The 16910-nt window shown below is 36.0% G+C and overlaps 1 protein-coding gene across 7 annotated transcripts in view; it reads left to right on the top strand.

The window, feature by feature from the left end:
* WNK1 (WNK lysine deficient protein kinase 1) overlaps positions 1–16910 on the top strand; it is a 150581-nt gene that overhangs the window by 54170 nt on the left and 79501 nt on the right. For all 7 annotated transcript variants that reach the window (XM_039236340.1, XM_039236336.1, XM_039236339.1 and 4 more), the window contains exon 2: positions 7488–7660. In XM_039236340.1, coding sequence (XP_039092271.1) covers positions 7488–7660 — 173 coding nt within the window. The remainder of the gene's footprint in view (positions 1–7487; positions 7661–16910) is intronic.

Below are 16910 nucleotides of genomic sequence, written 5' to 3'. Positions count from 1 at the left end.
AAGCGTAAATCGAACGTTTAACCAACTGAGCCTCCCAGGTGCCCCAAGCTATTACTCTTAAGTAGTACACTCTTCTTATCCTGTATACTGTCTGTTCCAGATTTCAGCTAAAATGGTCTACTATAAGTGATGTATTTCCCAGCAGTTCTAAACTATGGATGAATAAACACATTTAAATAAAATAAGTTCACATCTCTTAGTTCACTGTTACTAAAGTTTGAATCTCCTTGGCTCCAATCTGTATCCTACATTCCCAAGTTTACCTTTAGCACTTTTTACAGATTCTTGTGGTCTTAAGCATTTCAAGTATTACATGACCAGAACTATGGTACTTTCATGCCCGTGATCTCACTTAATCCTTAGAGTATCCTGCTGATATGGGTTCTTCTTACATGGCTCACTCTAGCTTGTGTACACTCATGCACACAGAATTAGGTCTTTTGTGGTATGCTTGCAGGAAATCCATTTTTTCTTCTTTATCATATTTAATAAAAGTAGTGCCTCTTCTCTTACACTGTAAAGTTGACAGAACAGGAACTTTGATGCTCATCATTTCCTGTTGTCTGATGACAAGATACCCAAATATTTGTTAAAATCAAGCAAATATTTGTGAAGATACATTATAATTGCTAAAAACTAAAATGGAGGTTACATGCTACAAAAGATAAGAATACTTATCAAGACAACCAAGAAGGTAGACTATATATTGGGGCACCTGGGTAGCTCAGTTGGTTTAGCATCCAACTCTGGATTTTGGCTCAGGTCATTATCTCATGGTTCGTAAGTTTGAGCCCTGCCTTGCATTCTGCACTGACAGTGCAGAGCCTGCTTGGGATTCTATCTCTTTCTCTTAGCTCCCCCCTGCTTATGCATGTACTCTCTCTCTTTCTTTCAAAATAAATAAACATTAAGAAAGTGGACTATATATTAAAATAAATAAAAAATAAATTTCAGTTTTAGGTAGAACATCCTAATTCATTTGGCTCCTGTTTACTGTCTTTTTTTTTTTAATGTTTTATTTTTGAGAGAGAGAGAGAATCCAAAGCATGTTCCAGACTCTGAGCTGTCAGCATAGAGCCCAACACGGCGCTTGAATCCACAAACTGTGAGATCATTACCTGAGCCAAAGTTGGATGCTTAACTGACTAAGCCACCCAGGCACCCCTCAAGTGCTTACTGTCTTCTAGTTGTATTGAGACTGAATTAACTTAATAGTTCCTTTAAAATGAGTTTTCTTAACTATAGTAAGGTTCAGTAACGTATAAGGGATCAAGAGTTTTTCTTCTTTCTGTATCAATTTTCCTTAAATGAGGAATTTTTAGGAATGAATGTATGGTAAGGAAGATTTTTTTAAAAAAACATTGAGAAATCCTATTGTAGGTCAATAAATAGAAAATAAAACAAGCTGAAAACTCTTCCTACTGTAAAACACCAGATATTTTGAAAATTTTGATTAAAAGAACAATAAACCTATCTTTTTAAGTGCATAACTAACCTTGTAGAAATGTAAGGATAATCTCCAAGGTCTAAAAACTAAGAAGAACAAAAAGGCAGAGTGGGAGAAGTGTGAACTGACCTTAGGACTTTTTGAGATAGTTGCCAATCTCGTTAATAACTAAGAGAGACGGTTTTATCATCTATCTAATGATAGATGAACTCTCAAGCCGAAGCAGGTAGTTGAGATGCAATAAAATTGTTCCTTAAAGAGCTACACCTTTAATGAAAATACGGACTAGAGAAAAATTCCGTTTCTGAGACATGGAAAACAGAAGCTTCTCCAGGTCAGGTGAAACAAGTTTACCCTGGGGCACCTGGGTGGCTCAGTGGGTTAAGCATCCAACTTCAGCTTAGGTCATGATCCCATGGTCAGTGAGTTCGAGCCCACGTAGAGTTCTGTGTGCTGACAGCTCAGAGCCTGGAGCCTGCTTTAGATTCTGTGTCTCCCTCCCTCTCTGCCCCTCCCTGGCTAATGATCTGTCTAAAGAGACAGCTTTCTGTCTCTCTAAAATGAATAAATGTTAAAAAAAATTTTAAAGAACAAAGTTTACCCTGAAAATTTATAAACAAGGACATGTATTGGCACACATAATGAGATGGAGTAAATGGCCAAGACTAGTAATATTCCTAGGGCACTAAGCCTAAACAAACTCTGAACTGATCTGTCTACCAGGATACATCCACAACTAAGCATATTCCAACATAAAAATCGTAGTTTAAGGTAACCATTGTATTCAATATTGTAAATCACATGAAGCAACAAACCACAAGTGAACCAAAAACAGTAGGCAAAATTAGAGCCCCAGTAACTCAGATAAAAGTGGTATTGAACTGAGCCTTTAGATTATTTTAAAGAATTAAAGGACAAAAAATTGAAATGACAAACATCAAGTTAGTGTTGGAGTGGGTAGTGAATGACTGATTTAATAAAGACCCAAAAAGAGAGTCAATAAATCAAAATGCATTGCAATTAAAAACTAAATGGCAAGTGCTACTACTTTCCTCAGTCATCTGGCTTTATATACTTTGACTTTGTCTTTTCACTCACTGTTTTCTGGAAAAGGAACATTTTAGGAGGATAACCCAGGATCTCTGCTGCCAGGGACCTGAATCTGAGTGGACAGGGTATATGACTTGTGGATGATTGCAGCCTTTGGTTGAGAGTGGGAATAGAAGTGATTAAGATCTGTGAAAGGGGGATTTTATGGAACTTTGAGAGAGGCCAAGCTTGCAGTGATAATTTGAAGATGGAGCAGGACCCTGGGAAGGAGGAAAGTCCAAGGAAGGTGCTGGGAAAACTTAGAGATTCATGAAGCAGGGAACAGGGAACGGGAGTGAAGGTTGGAGAGATTCATTGCAAATTCAGCCACTAGTTATCATGTCTCATTCAAAACCCCATGTGTTAGGGTTACCACTGAGTTGGGAGGGACAAATCCTACCTGCAGGCATTGGGCCTGCTGAAAGGGCAGCAGAATTCCTTCCCCAATGAAACCGTTAGTTAAGTGCCTAGCTTTATGATGCTAGTGAGGAGAGTAGGGACTGGGATGGTGACTGAGTTCATCAAACCATTTGGTGGGTACTTTTGGTGACAGATTGACAACTTTGTTTTGTTTTCTTTATGGATCTTCAATTATATGCCCCTGTTACCTATATCCCTAGCCCTCTAAGACTTTGTATGGTTAGTTGGAAGTGTTCATCTGGCTTATGTTCATTCATCTCTTATTTCTGAAGCAGGGACTGAGACCTTGCCACATGTCTTTTGTATCCCTTCCTTTGGACTTTAACGTTTGATTAATAAAGTTTTAAGAGTTTTAAGCAGTATAGATATAGTAGCTCAAGAGTGACTTAGTGAACAAGAAGGGAGATCTGAGAATATTGCCCAGAAGGTAAAAGAAATGGAAAATGAAAGAGAAGTTAAAAGATAGGAAGCGCGATGGAGTAGGTTACACACACAAATACACAAACAAACCACATATAAGTACATATGTAAATCCTACAAAGAAGAGAAAGAGGAATAGGAGAAGGCAATATTCAAAGAGATAATAGTTGACAATTTTCCTGACTTGAAGACTAATACTTGCATCTGAATTTGGCTCAGGTCATGATCTCACAGTTTGTGGGTTTGAGCCCCACATTGGGCTCTATGCTCCCAGCTCAGAGCCTGGAGCTGCTTCAGATTCTCCCACTGCTCCTCCCCTGCTTATGCTCTGTTTCTGTCTCTCTCAAAAATAAATAAACATGAAAAAATCATTTTTAAAAAGTCTTTAGAACAACTGGAGAGAAAATAAATTTACAAAGGAGGACATATACACGGATAGCTGCAGTAGATAACACCACAAAACAGTATCTTTAAAATGCTGAAAGAAAAATAGGCCAACCTAGAATTCTTCACCCATCTAAACTATCATTCAAGAGTGATGATGAAATAAACATTTCAAACAAACTAGAATTATACCACTAATGGAATGTTTACTGAAAGAATTTTGAAAAATATATTTCACAAAAGAAGAAAAATGAGCCCATTAAGGGAATAAGGAGCAAAATAGGTGAATGAAAAGATATGTGGATTTATATAAGTAAACATATACTGTTTAAATAGAAAGGATAATGTTGTCTTAAGGAATAGTAGGAGAGTAGGGAACTAAAGTATTAGGCAAAATAATGTGCAAGATGGGGAGGAGTAATGAGAATAGTGATTTTTTTAATGGTATGTCAATTTACAATAAAATTTTTAAAATTAAAATATACTACTTGGGGAAAAGTGTTGTTGGGAGAACAGATTATCTACACTATCTCCATGTCATTACAAGTTCTATGCCTTTAATTAAAATCCTTGATAATATTCTGATATTTTAGGTGGCTTATGCTGTAATTTCTTCATTATAAAAATAAAAGTCTTCTTATTGGAAAAAATAACCAAGATAATTTAGAAAATAACTTGAAGATCTTATAGGAAGTGGTTCTTCTACCAAGAGTGAATTATTTTAACACGGAAGTGTGATACTAATGTGGAATAGACCATTGGAATAGAATATAGATTCTAGAAGTAGAATTACACTTATATGGAAATAATGGATTGTTCACGAAATAGTATTGATTGATATAGATATTGGTTGATAACCAATAGTTATTGGTTGATATAGAAAAAAACCAGCCAGTCCTTCTTTTATCCAACCAAATAAATTACTCAACAAATAAATTCCCAAGTGTGACAAACAAAACAAATTTATATGTTAAAGAGGAAAAACTTATGGCCTCAGTGTCTAGAAAAATTACTGAAGACATAAAGCCCACCTACCACAAAGTAAAAGATAAATTGAACTACAGTAAAATAAAAACATTGAAATCAAAAGACTTCATGAGCAAGGTGGAGATATGAACCGCAGATTGAGAAAACATCTGTAACATAAAATCAATAAGGATTAGTATCCAAATTTATATTGAGAACTTCTACAAAGAAGGAAAGCAACAAATGATGTGATTGGGCATCTCACAGAAGAAGAATCTGAAGTAGCCTGCAAAGAAAACATAAAGTCTTTCTCACTTATTTTTGACTCTAAAAATGTAAACTAAACAATAGAGGAGTTTATACCCATCAAATTGATTAAAGTTAATGTCTGATACTACCAGTTGTTGGTGACTATGTGCACCATGACCATGTGCAATGCTATGAAAAGAGTACATTTGGTACAGTCCCTTGAAAAGCAGTTTGCTGAAACCTATGAAAATTGAAGGTGCCTATTTCTTATGATTGAGTAATTCTAGACATATACCCTAATAGTGTTTTTTGGTGCCTCAGATCTCTTTTGAAAGCTAGAATAATGTCCATATAATAAAGCTATAATATTAAGTCCATATAATGAAATATATGGGATTAAAATGGAAACTGATTATACTGAACTAGTTACCAAAAATTTTAAATATGTGATATAGTATGCATTATTAGTGCATACTAATAAGATCAACTGAAAGATCTAATAGCTGTCAGTTTCAAAGTAATGATTGATATAAATGGTATTTATTTATTATTTTTTATTTTTTTTAAATGGTATTTAGAGATAATCTATGAACACTGTTACATGGTGTCAAAATATCTAGAGCTATTGGTGACAAAAATCATAGGGATTGCTGAATGCTCTCAGGTATATGTATTAATAATTAATGTATGGGCTTATTTCACTATTCCTTTGTTCTATACATCTATCCTTAGGCCAGTACCACACTGTTGTGATTACTGTAGCTTTGTAATAAGTTAACCTGTGTCCTAGACACACACTTTAATGTTTGTCCAAAGAGATTAATATTGTAACACCACTGCAGTACTGAGAGGCAAAAAATGGGGAAGAGTCTAAAGATTAATCAATCAGATATTATATAAATTGTGATATATTTAGATAGTGGGTAATTGTAACAGTGATAAGGAACAACGCCAAGTTACAATCATATAATAGATATCTTGTAGTGTCTCCTTGTATATCATCATGGGTGACCTCAAACAATATTGAATGAAAATAAACTTTCAAAGAAAACATACTCTGTAACATAATATTATGTAATTTTAACATTTTAACACAAAGTGTAAATACCCATTTGGAAACGGTATGTCCACATTCAGGCTAGTGGTTATTAAAGGGTAAAGAAGAGTCACAGGGGAAGGACAATCTAGTTACATAGGGGACTTTATATCTAGAGTGTTTATTTAACTGTGTGATGGACATATTACTTTATTGTATGCCTGGAATATTTTGTTAAAATATGTATTTCATGCTTTGATAGAATACTAATATGACAGAGATAGTTTCACTTTTAATAAACAGAATAATTCAGAGTTTGTTTATCTGGGATCTTGTCAAGGGAAGATCAACAAATTAAGTGTTTTCCCCCAGTTTATCTCAGAGAAGTAAATTAACTTACATAGTGCCAGGTGCGTTAAACATGTGATGAAAGCATACTTAGTAGATTAATATATATATATTTTTTTAATGTATTTTTCAATTTATTTTTGAGAGAGAGAGACTGCGTGAGCAGGGGAGGATCAGAGAGAGAGGGAGACGCAGAATCAGAAGCAGGCTCCAGGCTCTGAGCAGGCTGTCAGCACAGAGCCTGACTTGGGGCTCGAACCCACATACCGTGAGATCATGACCTGAGCCGAAGCTGGACGCTCAACCAACTGAGCCACCCAGGCGCCCCTAGATTAATATACTCTTAAAGAAAATTCTAATCAAAGCAAAGACAGAACTAGAATTTAGATCTTTTGACTTCCAAAATCTCAAACCATATTGTTAAGTTGCACATCTAGCAATAAATTACTTATTTTAGAAGTGGTAAGTTAACTGCACGTACAAAATAAGACCATCTCTGAAGCATACATTAACAGTAAAGATGCTGACGTAACCTCAAGCATGACATTATCATCTAGTTTTCTTAAAAGATACTTTAGCCAGGGGCGCCTGGGTGGCTCAGTCGGTTAAGCGTCCGACTTCGGCTCAGGTCATGATCTCACGGTTCGTGGGTTTGAGCCTCGCATCGGGCTCTGTGCTGACAGCCAGCTCAGAGCCTGGACCCTGCTTCAGATTCTGCGTCTCCCTCTCTCTCTGACCCTCCCCTGTTCACGCTGTCTCTCTCTCTCTCAGAAATAAATAAAACATTAAAAAAAAAAAAAAAGATACTTTAGCCTGTTCTCATACTCCTGAAGGGCTGAAGAAATTATTGACAACTTTAGAGTTCCTGTTTAAAACATTATTGATCATTATAATTTAGTACATATTTAGTGTTTATTTTTGTGTGTTTTTTTCTATTTGACCTATTTTTATTCAAGTATAATTAACACACAGTGCTATATTAGTTTCAGGTGTGCTGTATGTGTCACCAATTTATACCTTTCTCGGTACTCATCAAGATAAGTGTACTCCTAACAGCATTGAAATTTAACTGTGTGACTTGGTGTTTTGTTATTTTAAACCTCATTCTGTTCTGGTTCTTGATTTTAGGATCGAAAATTAACAAAGTCGGAGAGGCAGAGATTTAAAGAAGAGGCAGAAATGTTAAAGGGCCTTCAGCATCCCAATATTGTTCGATTCTATGATTCCTGGGAGTCCACAGTAAAAGGAAAGAAGTGCATTGTTTTGGTGACTGAACTTATGACATCTGGCACACTTAAAACGTAAGTCTATCAATATTATCAAAGTTGACCAAGAAGTACGAAAGAACTTGAATTTTCTTATTTTATCAGTCCTGCTTTTGTCATCCAGTGTACCGTGGAGGGAACAATTCCTCCAACTGTTATTAACACATTTTCTTGCCCACAAAGTCCGTTGGTGTATAAAGTGATTTGATCATTATTCAGTAGTAATATTAAAATGAAAAGTTATTACAGAATAAACGCAGTTATTTTAAATCCTGTTGATTTGGTGTTCTAAAATTGAGTGGCTAAGGGACTGAGAAATCAAATGGCAAGGTAGCCCTCTAGTGGTTAAAATGAGGTTGAAGCTTACTAAGAAGACTTCCCCATTTATTTTTACCACCTTGTACTGGACCGTTTTTGTTGCATCTATGCAACTGTTGTGTCAAATACAAATTGTACTGTAGCAGTTATCCCTAGATAGTTTCATTTGTTAAAGAATTGGAAACTAAAGCCAAAACAGCTAGACTTATCATTTCTTTCAGGAAAACCTGTCAAATGCAGAAATTTCTTGTTCCTTACTAAAGAGTTTTAAAGTAAGAGTTGGTAAAGTTAAGAGGTCTCTTAGAGTATCTGTACTCAGAGAGGAAAGTACAAATGACCCTTGAGCAGCATGGAAGTTAAGGGTACTGACCCTCCATGTAGTTGAAAATCTCAGCATAAATTTTGAATCCTCCAAACAATTACATAATAGCCTACTGTTGACTGGAAGTCTTACTGATAACATAAACAGTTGAGTAACACATATTTGTATATTAAATGTATTATTTACTGTATTTTTTAAGTATTTATTTTTGAGAGAGAGCACGAGCAAGGGTGGGACAGAAAAGGGACAGAGGATCCCAAGTGGGCTCCATGCTGACAGCCCAATGTGGAGCTCCGACTCATGAACTCTGAAATTGTGACCTGAACTGAAGTCAGACACTTAACCAGCTGAACCCATGCACCCCTTATATACCGTGTTCTTATAATAAAGTAAGCTAAAGAAAATAAAGTTACAAGAAAATACACTTAGAGTGCTATATTGTAAAAACCTGCAAATAAGTAGACTCCCACTGTTCAAACCTGTATTATTCAAGGGTCAACTGTAGTATAAATTATATGGTTAAAATTTTTTTATTGTGTCTTTTTTCTTAATCGTCTCTTTAGTATGTATTTATTTCTGACTACTTTCTTTTTTTTTTTTTTTATTTTTTTTTTTAATGTTTTATTTATTTCTAGGAGAGAGNNNTTTTAATGTTTTATTTATTTCTAGGAGAGAGAGAGAGACAGTGTGAGCAGGGGAGGGTCAGAGAGAGAGGGAGTCACAGACTGAAACAGGCTCCAGGCTCTGAGCTGGCAGTCAGCACAGAGCCCGACGCGGGGCTCGAACCCACGAACGGCGAGATCATGACCCAAGCGAAAGTCGGACGCTTAACCGACTAAGCCACCCAGGCGCCCCTCTGACTACTTTCTTTAGTTAATACTACTGAGCTGATTCACTGCAGTTCTTTGAAACATAGTTTTATATTTCCTAAATGTAGTCACTTGCATGTGCTCTTGGATGCTTAAGATTAACACATTTGAAAAGCCAACAGACTATTTCCCCCTTGCAAATTCTAATTTCCCCACTCAGCATCTCAAGTATTTAAGGCAGCAGCTTTACCCTATTTATCCAAGCTTCTTGTTATTCACATGTGTTTCTTTCACTAGACTATGCTCCCTAGCACTATGCCTTAAACTTGCTAAGCATTTCAGTGAATTGAGGAAAATTGTGTAGTAGTAGTAGTTTGTGTGTGTATCTTCATCTTGATATTCTTTTCACCAGTTTGGACACATTAATGGACTGTCAGTAGTCTGAGTCATACCCTACAAGAATACCCTATTACAGTTTCTTTGTTTTAAAAAATTTATTGAGAGGCTTTGGATAACAGACTAAGCTTCTGTTAAATTGTGCCCCTCCCCCTCCAACAAACTAAAATGTGGAATATAATAAAAGCTTTTTCAGTACATATCCAAGTTTTTAAAGAGAATGAGTAACCTCCAGGTGAAAGGCAAAGTAGAGGTAACTAAAGGCCTAAACAGGAGCCAATGTTTTGGCAGTCTGTTGGGTTTTCACATCATATATAGGACTTGAAGTTTGGATACTAAGAGTTTTAATGTCCATGCCAGGACAAAAGGCCTTAGAACTCAGTAGATAGGAGAACTTGAACTTAGACTGTGTCAAAAACCTGAATTATTCTTAAAAAGGAATAACTCTTCACCCCAGCCAGTGAAAACTACAAGGAATTTTGCCCCTCTGCCCAGCATTTAGGATAAGAGAGGGAGTCTCTATGAAAAAAACCAGAAATCTCAGTTTAGGTCATAGTTAGATGGCTCTATAATATAAATGTAGATTACCTGCTTGGTGCAGAAATCACAAATCAAGGAATGAACATTCCAGTTGGTCCAGATTCCAATGAAAACTCCAAGGGACATTTTCACTGTTGGTCATAATATACATGGACAAAACAGTGAAGGTGTTCACCTTCACCCAATGAAGGTGACCTCACAATTAAATTACAAATCACACCAGCAATCAGATATAACTGGAAAATAACATAGGAATTAAAGATGCTATGGACAACTCTGAAAGTGAATACAAAGTAAGCTTGTAAGTACAAAAAGATGTCACTAACGGTATATGTAAGTATATACATTATATAGGGTGCCTGGTGTGGCTCAGTCGGTTTAGTGTCTGACTTTGGCTCAGGTCATGATCTCATGGTTTGTGGGTTTGAGCCCCGCATCGGGCTCTGTGCTGATGGCTAGCTCAGAGCCTGAAGCCTGTTTCAGATTCTGTGTCTCCCTCTCTCTCTGACCCTCCCCTGCTCACGCTCTCGCGCGTGTGCTCGCTCGCTCTCTCTCTCTCTCAGAAATAAAGCATTCAAAAATTTTTTTTTAAAAAGTATATACAAGTATATAAAGTGATAAAAGTAGAGAAACCTTAATGATTAGACAACATAGTGAAAGAATATAACTACATCAAAAAAGTTCAGGCGGGAGCACCTGGCTGGCTTTGTCAGTAGAGCACGCAACTCTTAATCTCTTGGGATTATGAATTTTAGTCCCATGTTCGGCATAGAAATTACTTAAAAAAAAAAAAAAAGTTCAGGCATTATTAGAAAAGATCCAAAGACTTCTAGAAATAAGAATAAATCATTGGAGTGCCTAGGTAGCTCAGTCAGTTGAGCATCCAACCCTTGATTTCAGCTTAGATTTTGACCTCACAGATCATGGGTTCAAGCCCTGTGTAGAGCTCTGTGCTGACAGTGCAGAACCTTCTTGGGGTTCTCTCTCTCTCTCTCTCTCTCTCTCAATAAATTAAACATTTAAAAAAAAACAGTGATTAAAATTAAAACTTAATTGGTTAGGTTAAATAGCAGACTAAATTGAATTGAAAAGTTAAATATGAAGAGATCGGGAAGAAAAAAAAGGTGGAAAATATGAAAAAGAAGATGAGACATGAAGTGAGAAGGCATTAGATTTAATTACCATTCTAGAAGGAAAGAATCAAGAGAATGAGGAAAGACCAGAGGTAGGCTCAAATTGAGGATGTGAATATAATCCTAAACAAATAGATTTAAAACAAATCCATACTCTCATATGGCTACTTATGACTTTTATATATATAGCCACTAGAGCAAGCCCTATAAGCTGCTTCTTGTTAATACTTTGTTAGCAGTTCAAATGAGTAGTGGGGTATTTAGTTGTTTTCTTTCACACTACTGAATAAAGTTGACTGTAAGAAACAAACCAAATCCATATTCATACCTGGAAAAATACAGAATAATAGGAATATTGGTAGCATTTAGAGACGCAAATGAGGTGAAAGGGATGGGTACTGGTTTCAACATACATGCTTTTTGGACCTTTTAAGTTTCTGTTTCTGTTCCACAGATTTATAAATCCTTAAATTGAAATAAATAAACACCCCTACCTGAAAAATAAGATGGGAAGATATGGTTTAGAAAATTTCAAGAAGAAATAAAGCTAGAATCTTTTTTTTAAAAATTGAGATGAAATTCACAACATAAAATTAACCTTTTTAAATACAACTCAGTGGTATTTTGTACCTATACAATATTGTATAACATCCACCATCTATGAAGTTACTAAACATTTTTATCACCTCAAGAGACTACTACTCATTAAGCAGTTAACTCTTCATTTTCCTTTCCATGCAGTACATTTACTCTTTAATTGCATGCCATCTAAGTTCTTGGCATTTTTCTTTATAAGTTTAAAGTTCTTTTTTCCCATCAGTGTTTTCTGTTTCTGAGTCTCAGAGCTAAGGGCACAAGAGGGTGTAGTAGAACGAGAACTAGACAGAACAAGAATGGTAAGTTCTATATTCCAGCTCTGTTTTTGCCCGACTGTGGTTTGGGGCAAGTAGGTCCCCATGTCTGGGCCTCAGTTCTCCATGTGCAAAATAAGGAATTGGACTAAATTGGATCTAAGATTTAGGCATAGGATTTTTTTTTTTTTTTTTTTTTTACTGTGTTAAAAATCAGAAAACATAAAATTTACCACCTTAATCGTTTTTTTAAGTTTATTTGGTTTTGAGAGAGAGGGAGGGAGAGAGAGAATGAGCAGTGGAGGAGCAGAGAGAGAGAATGAGCAGTGGAGGAGCAGAGAGAGAGGGGGAGAGAAAGTATCCCAAGCAGGCTCACGCTCCACTCTTGAGCCTGATGCGGGACTTGATCCCAAGACCCTGGGATCATGGCCTGAACCAAAATCAAAAGTCAGGTGATTAGCCAATTGAACCATCCAGGCGCCACCCTCACCCCCGTTTTAATCTTTTTTTTAATTTCTAGGAGAGAGAGAGACAGCGTGAGTAGGGGGGTCAGAGAGAGAGGGAGTCACAGACTGAAACAGGCTCCAGGCTCTGAGCTGGCAGTCAGCACAGAGCCCGACGCGGGGCTCGAACCCACGAACCGCGAGATCATGACCTAAGTGAAAGTTGGACGCTTAACCGACTAAGCCACCCAGGCGCCCCCGTTTTAATCATTTTTAAGTGTACAGTTCAGTGATGTTAAGTACATTCACATTGCTGTGCAGCCGTTCTCCACTACTCTTCAAACGTGCAAAACTAAAAACCATTAAAATGACTACCCATTACCCATTACTCCAGCCCTTGGCAACCACTGACTGCTTTCTGTCTCTGGTTTTATCTGATCAAGATATTTTATATAGGTGGAATCATAAAATAATGGAGTCCTGTGTGTTTGTCTTCTTTAACTTAGCATAATGTTCTCAAGGTTCATGATGTAGTATGTATCATTATTTTATTACTTTTTATAACTAAATAACATTTTGTTTCATGGATATACTACAAATTTGTTTATCCATTGGATCTGTTTCCACCTTTGGCTCTTGTAAATAGTCCTGCTATAAAGTGTGTATAAGGTTTTGAGTGAATGTTTTGATTTCTTTTGGATGTATGTCTACAAATGGAATTGTTGAGTCATGGTAATTCTGTTTAGCTTTTTAAGGAACCACCAAATTCTTTTCCACAGCAGCTGAACTGTTTCTTCCCACCAACAATGTATAAGAGTTTCAGTTTCTCTATATCCTTGCCAACACTTGTTTTTTTGTATGTATGTATGTATTTTCGTAGCCATCCTACCAAGTGTGACATGGTATCTCATTGTGGTTTTGAGCATCTTATCATGTGCATGTTGGCTGTTTATCTTTGGTCAAATGTCTATTCCAGTCCTTTGCCCATTTAAAAATGTTTTTTTACTGTTGAGTTGTAAGAGTTCTTTATTCTGTAACTAAACCTTTCTCACTATATAATTTACAAATATTGTCTCCCATTCTATAGGTTATATTTTTACTTCCTTGATAATGTCCTGTGATACGTAAAGTTAATGTAGATTAAGTCCAACTTACGTGTTTTTTCTTGTTGTTTGTACTTTTGATATTCTCAGAATCTGTTGCCAAAACCAGGGTCATGCAGATTTATCCCCTAAGTTTTCTTCTAAAACTTCTACAGGTCTATCTCTGATATTTAGATTATAGTTTTAAGTAAATTTTTGTGTGCAATGTGGGATCCAACTTCATTCTGTTGCATGGGGATATCCAGTTTTCTAGCACCATTTGTTGAAGAAACTATTCTTTCTTTATTGAATGGCCTTAGTACTCCTGTCAAAAATCCTTGAACTGTAGATTTATGGGTTTATTTCTGGACTCTGTATTTTTACTGTTTATGTATTTTTACTATTTATTTTTTTACTATTTTATGTATTTATATATTCTTACTATGCTATTCTTTTGGTCTACATATCTGTATCACGCTGTTTTGATTACTGTAGCTTTTGTAATATGTTTTCAGATTTGGAAGTGTGAGTTCTCCAATTTTGTTCCACTTTTTCAATATTGTTTTGGCTCTTTGGGGTCCCTTGCAATTCCATGTGAAGTTGAGAATTATTTTTCCATTTATGCAAAAAGGCTGATAGAATTTTGATTGTCAAATATATAGATACATTGAATCTGTTAGGTAACTTTGGGTAGTATTGCCATTAACTAATATTAAGTTTTCTAATCCATGAACATGAGATATTTTTACATTTTATTTAGTTTTTCAATTTTTTTCTAGTTTCCAATGTTTAAGTCCTTTGCTTTCTTGGTTAAATTTATGCCTAGGTATTTTATTCTTTTGGATGCTGTTGCAAATGGAATTGTTTTCCTAATTTTCTTTACAGTTTGTTAATTATTGGTGTATAGAACACAACTAATTTGTGCATGTTGATCTTGCACTCTTGCAACTTTGATGAAATCTGTTATTAACTCTAGTTGTGTGTGGGGAGGGGAGAGTATATGTGCTCGTTCTTTGGGATTTTCTGTATATAGGATGTTGGCATCTATAGATAGAATTTTACTTCTTTCTTTCCAATTTGAATCACTTTTATTTCTTTTTCTTGTTCAATTGCTCTGACTAGAATTTCTAGTACATTGTTGAGTAACAATGGTTATCCTTGTCTTATTCCTAATCTTATGGGAAAGCTTTCAGTGTTTCACCAATAAGTATGATATAAGCTTTGAGTTTTTCATAACTGTTTTTCGTCATGTTTTCTTGGTTATTTCTTGGTATTTTTATCATGGAAAGGTATTGGATTTTGTCTAATGCTTTTTCTGAATCAATTGAGATGATCATAGTTTTTTCCCCCCTTTGTTCTGTTAATGAAGTGAACTGATTTTTTTTTTTTTTTTAATTTCTAGGAGAGAGAGAGAGAGAGACAGTGTGAGCAGGGGAGGGCCAGAGAGAGGGAGTCACAGACTGAAACAGGCTCGAGACTCTGAGCTGGCAGTCAGCACAGAGCCCGATGCGGGGCTCGAACCCACGAACCACGAGATCATGACCTAAGCGAAAGTCGGACGCTTAACCGACTAAGCCACCCAGGCGCCCCCACACTGATTTTTTTTCTAAAATTGAGGGATACTTCCATTTCATGGATAAATTCCATGTGGATAAGTTCCATGTGGTCATGGTGTATAATCCTTTTACTGTGCTGTTGGATTCAGTTAGGTAGTGTTTTCTTGATGACTTTTGCATCTATATTCATAAGAGATATTGGCATGTAGTTTTCTTGTGTCTTTGCTGTCAGGGCTGTCCTAACCTCATTGAGTTGACTTGAGACGTGTTTCCTCCTTTTCTACTTTTTGGAAAAGTTTGAGAAGGATTAGCCTTTTTCCTTTAAATGTTTGGTAAAAGTCAGCAATGAAACCATGTAGTCCTGGACTTTCCTTTGTTGGGAGGCTTCTTGAGGGAATGTTCCATGTGTCTAGGTGGTTATAGTATTGTTCAAACCCTCTACTGCCTTAATGATGTTCTGTCTAGATACTCTACCCATTTTTGAAAGTGGGCTATTGAATTCTCTAACTGTAGCTATAGAACTGTGTACTCCTCCTTTCAATTCTGTATATATTTGCTTGATGTATTTAGGACCTCTGTTTGTGTACTATGTTTATAATTGTTATAATTTTCTTAAGAAATTGACCCTTTTACCAATACATAGTATTCTTTATCTCCTGTATCAGTTTTTGATTTAGTCTGTTTTATCTATTTGATTAATATTGCCACCTCACTCTTTTGGTTAGTATTTGCGTGGAACCTCTTTTTCTGTCCTTTCATTTTCTGAGTGGGTCTTTGAATCTAAAGTGAGTCTTTTGAGACTGCATATAGTTGGATCATGTATCTCCATTTTGCCATCTCTGTCTTTTGAATAGAAAACTCAGTTCATTTATACTTGAAGTAATTAGTGATCAGGAAGTACTTTGCTAATTTTTGGGTATATTTTAATACCTTTTTTTGTTTCTTGTCTCTGTTGCTGCTTTTATTAATTATTTTTTGTAGTTTACCATTTTAATACCCTTCTCATTTCCTTTGTATGTGTGTTTTAGATATTTTCTAGTGGTTACCTTAGGGATTACAATTAACACCACAAATTTCTAACAGTCTAGTTTGGAATGTTACCAATTTAGCTTCAAAAAAAGCTTCAGAATCTTTGCTCCTACACAGCTTTGCATCTCTTTTGTGTCTTTGTAGATTTTGCAAAGATGCAAATTGTATCTCTTTACATTGTGTTCCCATTAATTCACATTTATACTTAGTGATTTATGTGTTTTTGCCTTTTAAATCATGTAGGAAGTGAACAAAGGAGTTATAAGCCAACAATATGTTAATACTGGTTTTTATATTTAGCGATGTACTTACCTTTACCAGAGGTTTTATTTCTTCCTAAAGCTTCAAGTTACTATCCAGTGCCCTTTTATTTCAGTCTCAAGGACTTGCTTTAGCATTTCCTGTAGAGCAGGTGTTCTCACAACAGGCTCCCTCAGCCTTTATTTATCTGGACATGTCTTAATATTGCCTTCATTTTTTTTTTTTAATTTTTAATGTTTTATTTATTTCTAGGAGAGAGAGAGAGACAGTGTGAGCAGGGGAGGGTCAGAGAGAGAGGGAATCACAAGACTCTGAAACAGGCTCCAGGCTCTGAGCTGGCAGTCAGCACAGAGCCCGACGCGGGGCTCGAACCCACGAACCGCGAGATCATGACCTAAGCGAAAGTCGGACGCTTAACCGACTAAGCCACCCAGGCGCCCCAATATTGCCTTCATTTTTGTTTTCTTTTTTTTTTTTTTTTACAAATAGTTTATTGTCAAATTAGTTTCTACATAACACTCAGTGCTCATCCCCAAAGTGCCCTCC

This window comes from Hyaena hyaena, unplaced genomic scaffold, assembly GCF_003009895.1.
Source record: "Hyaena hyaena isolate Hyena2069 unplaced genomic scaffold, ASM300989v1 scaffold_108, whole genome shotgun sequence".
NCBI classification, from domain to species: Eukaryota; Metazoa; Chordata; class Mammalia; order Carnivora; family Hyaenidae; genus Hyaena; species Hyaena hyaena.
This window is presented reverse-complemented; position numbering and strand designations above follow the sequence as displayed.